The following is a 9,412-nucleotide window of genomic DNA, read 5'->3' as shown; positions in this document are numbered from 1 at the left end:
GATGATACTTAAAAAAAAGGATATTAAACATATCAAACTAGACACCACTATGTTTCTATACTAGATTACTAACCACTATTGTTATAACTATTGTAAAAGAACAGAAGAGAAATTCCTGAAAAACATTCCTGGTTTTAAAGTGTTTTGCACTATGGAGATGCAGTATGTGGGAAATGTTAGTCATTTATATAAAAAGCACCAGGGCTCCCGGGTCACATGATAAGACTTAAAATAAAAGCACATAAAAAGACAGAGCGGGATGGAAGTTGTTTAATAGAGCATTCCAGTTCAATATCAAACATTTCCAGTATTACATCAGAATAATGCATTCCTAAAACACCAGCACCATACTAGTGGTTGCGGTCCACGGACTTTAATTATCTGGAGGAAATAAGTGTGCACATCACTGCTTCCTGTCTAAAATGAAATGGTGCACAATTATCCAATCACATCACCTTGTATACAAAGCAGTCAGACAAACTGAAGGGTAACTCATGCACAGCCAGAGATGCCACATGTAAATGAGGAGAAATTAATCAGCATTTGTGTTTTCTGCTTTTAAGTGGCACACAAGCATGAGCATTTTCCTTCATCCTTCACTTAGCTGGAAATTCTTAAAATATGGCTTTCTTCATTTACATATGCATCATGTTAATGTAGATTAAAAGAACCAAACACATACTTTTTTTTTTTTTTACTTTTTATTTGCACACAATACATTTCAACAACCTGTATTTTTCAGCCTAGTAACAATTATAATTGTGGCCATCAGATAAAGGGGATGGTACAATTAGAATGCAGGTACTGTAACCATAGTAGCCAACCAGCTGTTTACACTATATTGATTAGAAAAACAAACAAAAACAACTTAGCTTGGATTGGTCGCTATGGGTTACAGTACACCATCAGTCTTTGCACCTTTAAATAAGCCACAAAGTCTGACAATTAGCAACACTAAAAAAGTCACATAAAAAATAAACTAAAATAAAAGCAAGAGAATATGAATACTAGCAGAAAGTCACGCAGGAGAACTAAAAAGTATTTGGTAAATGTCTGCAATTAATATTGTTACAGAAAGTCAGCCCCCCTATAAATAAGAGTGCTGACAAAAAGGTGGTGCTAGAAATACCCCTTAACAGGTAGATTTTTACACAGATTTTATACATTACTCCAGTGATTTGTCCTTACAGCATTTGGCCAGGTGTTGTGATTGCAGGGTATAATATAATTAAAAATAAGCACTTGCATTTAATGAACACAAAATAAAGTTGTTGTTTTTTTTAAAAATATATAAACTTGAACATTCCTTTTGGTTTCAGACTACAGATATTAAGACAATTAAGCTTACTGTGCAAAACATACAACGTATGGGGAAATTCAGTGATCTCTCAAACATACCAGCATCTACATGTTGACCTTCATCTTGGAATAATGGTACACAAAAAAAGAATGGTAAAACATAACTTGTACCAGTCAACGCAAAATATTCCCTTCTCAAAGTAAGCATCCATATAAAAATTGCTTATCAGAGCCAAATACAGATAGCTCTCCATCTCCGTTCCAGTATGGGGGAGTGGGTCATTCCTGTGATAAGGGAGCTGGATGTCCTGCACAGTTCACATTAAAAGGAGATGCATGTTTAAAATGAAATCACCTGTGAGCAGTTCATTTCTATTAAAGAAAATTCAGACAGTTTCCATGATGGAAAACATTCAGAACAGATGGCAGCCTTATGACAAGCCACAGGTGGAGATTATGTTGCATACAAAAACATTGATCACCTAAAGCCAGCCAACAGGAACAATCAGGTTAGGTCATTTTTAGTTTCTGATTAAATTACTCCAATATTGCTCTAATTTGTAGGGTCAAAATGATCTGAGAATCTGTTCTAGATCCAATCAAGATTAATTGGAATTTAACGGTCAGCTTATGACCACAGTCTACGTGTGTTCATCAGCTAACACCAGTGCTTTAGCTCAACCTACCCTGACTTTCAGCCTTATCAACATGTGACCTGGACTGGACATGGACCTGGCCAATTCACCTGATTTGCTATATGGACATTATTACAATCTGAAGAGTAAAACACTAACCTGCATTTACCTTGATGACAGTGTTTTTTTGCAGATTGTACACTTTGAACATAGAACAATTCAGAACTGCATTATAAATGAACACATATACTAAATACCATAGTGCAATCAGTTCCTGGTTTAAAATTGAAATAAGATCTGCAAAATCTATTTACCTGTACAATTATACATTGATAAAACATGGGCAAAAAAACTCCCTACAACACACAATACCGTAATTTGCTTAACAGAATTCAAGTCTCCTTTTATTTCTTAAATTTCAACATTTTAATTTCCTAAAACTTCATTGCCAAATAACCTTGCCCCTAGAAAAGCGAAAAGGACAGCGAGCACAGCAACAATGTAGAGAATCTTCATACTCCCTTTCTCTCCCCAAGTTGTCTGCGGGAAGCCCTGGTCACGGCCCTCTGGGGGGGTCACTCTGGAACTAGCACCATTGTTCAGCAATGCTTTGCACTCCTGCAGAGAAATATATCAGCATAAGTATCATTTATAAGCTTGCAGAATAAACACTGTATAAAACTGTACATCAATCCACTGTCTTTGAGAAAAATGAATACAAAAAAGATGTGATTTACAACAGTTACAGAAGGACATGATCTAGTCACAGAGGTGGGATCTGTCATCCCTGGGCTACAATTTAATTCCTACATCCACTATGTACAAAAATACCCGACATGCTACTAAACCCTGCACCACCAAACACAAACTTTGTCACCTAATCTTTGCAATAATATTACTACACAGTTATTGTACATCAGACAAATATTACACTACATGGTTTTCTTGATCCACAAACCCGCCTAAAAAGTCTTTGTCTGTATGGACTCTAACAGTACACCGCACCCCATCCATATTCTAAGCCCTTTTCTCACCACATGCACTATACCGTGTAACATTCATGGTACTTCAGTTTTGCTGCCTCACTCCTACTGGCTTGTTCACGTCTAAAATCTCATTCAACCAATGTGGATAACCACTGCCGCTCTTTTACTAGTATAAAAAATATAAAAATTCAGTTATATTGATTTATATATATGTATATATCTTGAAGTAAAAATCCCATTAAAAAAATGTTTTATTTAAAATAAATCATTGTGGCAGGTTATAGGATCATTTTGGCTTCCTTGGTTTGTTTTTTTCAGTCTGGTAAGAAAAGAATTCTGCACAGTGGAATAGATTAACATGGCAATCACAGTCCCATGGCACATGTATTGAGCAGAGATGCTTTTGAACGCCCCTCTAAGCTCTGTCTGCTTGGTGTACTGTAAAATATTCCCCTCCTCTTGTGCCCTCTACCTTCACATGACATGGTGAGATCCGGGAGCCTGTGTCTCTGTAGCTGGAATTTTGCAACCTCCAGGGAAATTTTGAAACGGGTTTAATGATTTGAAGAAGGACAGATAAAAAAATGACAGATATATGCTTAAAAGGTTCTCAATTTGCTATTTAAAGGGAAAAAAACTAAAGGGAACACTAAACTGAGTTTTTCCAGATATGACTCATCAAGTTAAAGTAACTTATTTAATATTATGCTTACATTTCTCATGGGATCTGACACAGTCAAAAAGCAGAGACAGAATTACTGTGACATAACTGGCTCTAACCCGGAGTATTAAGCCACCAATTCACCTAGTCTATTCCTGAGAAATAAGTCTGCCCAGCTGTCAGTCACTGTCGGCCTGACGAATTGAGAAAGCCCTCATACTCTAGCAACCTGCTGCAGAGGAGTGAGCGATAGCATGGTGGATAGATTTAGTTACCTATAAGCATGTATATTATTTATCTTAGTAGTAGACAGCCTTTGATATAAATTAATGTCAAAGAGTGGCTTTACTTGCTCTTTAAACACATGAAATCTGGATGTTTCTTTTAAATAAACTACAATGTAGAAAAATTGGTATTCAGCAGCAGGAATTTGAAAATAAATATGCTTAGTTAACAAAACATTACTAGTTCACATTATCTAAGCTATACTATATTCCACAGAATAGTTTATGATGGCTAAAGAAAAACATAACCTGTGATGTCTCAGATCAGTTTTGTGTGGCTAAATGTTAGTAATAATCCCACAAATTGTGTCCTTTACTGTATTTTTGCTCATTACACTTTTTGCTGCAATCTGAATGTCCGCTATGCTGGATTCATGCTGTCCAACACTTATTTCTTTAGATTTAAGCATTCTGTATTTAATCAGTTTGTTACATAATAGACAGTGTAATTGACTATTCTATTCAAAACCCAGCGTGTGCGGGGGCAGGTGCATGGATAGTAAAGCTTTGTTTAGAAGAAGATTATTCAGAGCTTCATTGGCTGGACAATAGCTTCATAATATCAGGTAAACCACCAACTACAATTAGCCGGCTAATTACTAATGGCCAATGGCGTTGGTGGGTTGGGGGGAGGAGGCAGAAAAATCCTAATTACCCCTGGTCAGGTTGGCCTCCAGGGTACATAAATACTAAATAATGTCCATTTCCCTTCCCATCCCCTATGTCACTAGTACATTAGCTGCATACTGGTCTAGGGTACAGACTGGTAGCGCTACATTGGGAACTAACTTTAAATGCCATTTACAACAATATATCACAGGGAAATGGTTAAAGACCCCGAGGCATGGGTCTATTCTATAGCACAGAGTAACCAGACATCTCCCACAAGTACCACCCTATACCATTTGTACTCACATATAAAGAGAACTCTAATTGTAATCAACAAAATGTAAGTTAAAAACATTACAGAGAGGCACTAAAGCAACAATGATGTAACTGAAGTCATAAATAGATGTCATCAGTGATTCCGTGCAGTTATTTTATTATGTCATGTCTGAGGTTTGGCATCTATTAAAGTGTAAACACACTAACAAAACAGTTTTTATATATTGTTGTAGGAAGTGAATTGCACGTTTTTGTTCTTTTACTGTAAAAGCTGCTTTGTTCACTTGGGGAAGAAATCATGTCATAAAATTGGTTATTGTATTTTACATCTTGCTGCTTATAGACTATCAGATATAAGTATTTCATCATCTAATAGTCTGTTCTCACCATGTGCAGCACATAAACATCCATTGCTAAAGAAATGATCGTGACAGCTTCCAGTCAACTAAGACTATGGGGTTTAAATATACTTCCCCATTTTTACTTTCAGCATCATGAATTAGTAGGGACCTCTTGGGGCAGCACGGTGGCTCAGTGGTTAGCTCTTCTGCTTTTAATTTTAGTAAATGAAACTGTGATTTAAGTAAAAACAAAAAAACAAACACATAATTTTTTCATATCATTGCAGCTTTAATTAGTTTAATATAGGGGTGAAATATGAATTTAGCAAATATAAGTGCCATAACAAATTAAGTTCAACAGAAGAGGATTTTGAACCAGTAGTCATAATCTAGAGTATTCTTAAAATATGTTTTAATTTAATTACATTGTATTGTTCATTAGCACTATTTACGTAAATAAAACAGAAAATTATGTATAGTAGCATAGCTATAGCAATATATATAGTCACATTGGATATTTGTTACCAATATGTATTTACTTTCAAATATATAGCTTCCAGGGCACTTCTGAAAAGTGCTTTGTGTGCACTTATTTTTCCCCTTGTTAGTCCTGTATGTTTTTGTATTCTAAACAAGTTAGTGGGGGAAACAAAAATAAATACAAAACATGTATTTGAAATGCTCATTCTTCTCACAATTCCAGCATGCTTGCATTAACTTGTATGGCTGTTTTTAGCAATAAAAATATTTAAAGAGCCCAGAGGACACACATGGCTTCTGAATTAACATTTACATGGTTAATGGAGTAGTCTCACCCTAGCTAAGTCCCGTAATCCTCCACCTGCATGACATTGACTCTAAATCACACTGTGCATTTCTTAGTAGCAATTAGCTCTGTCTGTTCATTTCTTGCCTTTGATATTCTTTTCCTTCAACATGCTAATAACTGTTTACCTCCTAGAAATACTGCATCTGTGTGGGGTGATGAAGACAGACAGTGCAGAGTGTTTTTGTCTGTGGATTTGGATGTAGTGTCTGTGTCGTGCTGTTCGGAGTAGAAACTCACAGCTTTGCTATAGTGGTGTGCTGCAAATTAATTTTCCTTCAGACTTCATTCAATCAGGGACCAATGTTCATTATGCTTGGAGAGGGGAAGAGAGAAATTACACTTAAATGCTATTCAGCTGCCTCCAGGAAGGCTATTATGTGAATGTTCCAAGATTGGTAGGAACATCAAGTATTTTATTTTTGTGTGCGCCTTACATGGTGTTGATTTGTTTTAGTGTCTGTTTAAAAGATACAGCTGTGTAATAATAATTGTGCAAAATGGGAAGCTGTCATTTCTAACAATGTTTTCACCCTGTTTTAGTAAGGTATCCCCTAATGCTGATTTATTAGCAAATATTATTAGGCACTGTTGAAACTTACATACACTTAAATACTGCTAAACAGTGAATAGAGCTGTACCAGTTATATTATAACTTGTTTATTGTGATGCTAATGGAAGTAATGCCTTATAGAGAAGAAATCAAACTATTATTTAAATAGTTTAATAACTACAAACAAATAAATTAACATTTCATTTCAGATGCTTATAGGAACATTAGAGGCAAGAATACATTTATGGAAGCTACACCTAGGACTGCTCAATTACTTTTTGTGCAAAAAAACATTACTAGGAGACAATTTTAGTATGTATCTTCAAAGATCATGGTACCAGACTTCTTCACACCTCCAACAGCTTTTTCTTGGTTATGTATAAAAAAGAAAACAAAATGTCTCATTGAATGCTATGGTTTACTGCATTGTAATTGTGTATTAGAAATCCACCACCGCCACCCTGCCCCCCTTGGCTATTTAGAGGAACTGCAATTTAGGAAACACGGGGTAAAATAGGATAAAGAAATTGGAGAGCTCAACTCTACTTCAGAGTTTTCTCGGAAAGGAGAAAGCTCTGCATGGTTAATGTTGGGACAACTGAACTAGCTAAAGCTTGTGTTTTGCAGCTGTTTAATTTGGACGGAACCCTCTAAAACCGCTCGTGTTGTGTTTGGGATAACAGTAAATTGTATTGGCTGTCCTTTAAAAGCACTTTAGTCTCTGAATATTTCTCCTTATGAATGAATAGTTACATTCTGAGATAGTGTGCACTGAGCAGTACAAAGCCATTCATTCACCTTGAGTGCAAACTTCTGCTGATACAAATTGATAAAAGAAAATCTCAACTAGACAAAACAGTTACCTCTTTTGAAAAACCATTATCATTTGTTTATAAACAGGTGCAACATAATGTATTATCTTTCTTAATCCAACACTTTACAAATTACAGGTGACCTCAGTTTAAAGCAGCAACACCATGAAAAGGTTTTTGTTTTTTTTTAAATATAAATTACTGTGTAAGGCTATACGAAGAATACTGGAATTTACCACTTTGCCTTGTTTAGTTTCTTTAGGCAGCTATTAATAAATCTGCAGTGTCGTGGACTACTTTGGCAACCTCAGTCACATGCCACATAATGTAGTGAGCAGGGAGGCTTTGGAATGCCCTCTAACATCTGTGTATTCTAAAATCCTCCTCCTCCCTTCACATGACATGCTGAGAGCTGGAAGCCTGTGTCTGTGTAACTGGTAGCCTTTCTGAGCAGAGCGGGGGTCTCTGGAGCAGATGGTCCTGCATTGGCGTTCTACCTCACAAATTTTATTATGGGGCCTGGCGATTTTGTGTAACATCCCTGCCCCCCAGCCTAATTCTTCATTTACAGTTACATAGGTAGACCTTTTAAAAGTCAAGTCAATTAGTTGTGCACGAGCAAAACAAAAAATGTGAACGGAACCTTTACACATTTTAACACATCTATCCTATGAAAACATCAGTTGTACAAAATAAGCAGTTCTAGCCAATGCATTCTTAGAATGGAAAGATATACAATTTATTGATTTTGCAATATTGTTCCTATAAACAGTTGACAAAGTCAATGTAGCACTGCTTCCCATTGTGCTGCACAGATTATAACCTCATTTTCCAGACTGCTTTGGAAGGTGTGGAGGGGAGAGCTTTCATTCATGAATATCTCCTTCACAATAAACTTACATACTTAAGCATTGGGTGTCCACATACATTTCCGAGATTTGACAACTATGATTTAAATTGTACAGAAACCTGCCTGTTCTCTCGCCCAATTACCCAATTGTGCTTTCAAGCTGTACATACTAAAAACAAGTACATAGTTTTAGTTTCGGTTCATGGATGCTTCCTCTAGAAGTTGTTGGTGTTGGGGTGATGAGTGTTTTGTTCATTTGTTTGTAAAAATTTTAGTAATGTTTTTGGGATTTGTTAAATGATATGCATGACTAAATTCATGAACATTATATTTGTCATCATACAAACACTGGCCAAAGTCTAAGGTCTTTGTCTACTTTAACTACATGTAACAATTAAATAATAGGAATAAGGGAATACTAAAAACAGGAATCAAGAGCTCTTAAACAAGTCTGTAAAACATTAGTAGCTCACATTAATATTGTGGATACCACCAGAATCAATGTTCGCCTACTAGAAGTCATGGACACGTGTCAATGGTTTAAAATTATTATTCCTAGTTTTGCCTTAATTTGGGGTACGGTACTGAACACTTTATTACTACAACACCACAAATGAAAGCTGGCTTCACTAGAGAATCACATGAGCTTCCATCGAGAGACATCACAAGGATTTCACGATAACATTCCATGGCTGAGTAATTAAAAAAGAATCCCAAAGCACAATAGAAATTAATAACTAGCAACAGATATGTTCACTTCAGAAACTAGAATTAATTAGCCTCTGTATACAGTGCATCTGTCTTATACCACACATACATTTGTCCATACAGTAAATATACAATCACAGGAGAAACAAAGTCACCAAGTGATTTATGAAATGTTGAAACACATTTTTGCTCTTTGGAGATTAAGAGCAAAACTGATTGCGAGAGAGAATGATTCTCTTATCAACACTCATCAAATCTTTCACTAAATAATTTCCGAAGCACAGAGAAATGACAAACTGCTGCACTGGGCAGTGAATAATTTGAACAGATTTATTCAATGAGCCTAATTGCTATAGTAAATGTGCCCATTTCCCAAGCTGTGATATTTGTTAAAGTTTTCGATTATGCTGTCCAGTAAAAACTGTATGAGCATAAAGTTCCCATGGCACCACGGGGCACCTCAATGAAAATGTAACAACCAGGCATGTTGCTTTAAGGCCATGACAGAGTAATACAAAACTATAGCAAATATTACAGCTACATTTAGTATAGCAATTGTACTTATTGAATAA

The 9,412-nt window shown here is 35.9% G+C and overlaps 1 protein-coding gene across 1 annotated transcript in view; it reads right to left on the bottom strand.

Annotated features, from left to right (window-relative positions):
- Positions 1-320: 320 nt before the first annotated feature.
- Positions 321-9,412, bottom strand: part of CDKAL1 (CDKAL1 threonylcarbamoyladenosine tRNA methylthiotransferase) — a 731,528-nt gene continuing 722,436 nt past the window's right edge. Inside the window, exon 16 of the mRNA XM_075213134.1 lies at positions 321-2,552. Within this exon, the coding sequence (XP_075069235.1) occupies positions 2,361-2,552 (192 nt within the window). The 3' untranslated portion in view covers positions 321-2,360. The remainder of the gene's footprint in view (positions 2,553-9,412) is intronic.

Source organism: Mixophyes fleayi, chromosome 5 (genome assembly GCF_038048845.1).
Source record: "Mixophyes fleayi isolate aMixFle1 chromosome 5, aMixFle1.hap1, whole genome shotgun sequence".
NCBI lineage: Eukaryota > Metazoa > Chordata > Amphibia > Anura > Limnodynastidae > Mixophyes > Mixophyes fleayi.
Note: the sequence above shows the minus strand (reverse complement) of the source record. Positions and strands in the feature narration are given on the sequence as shown.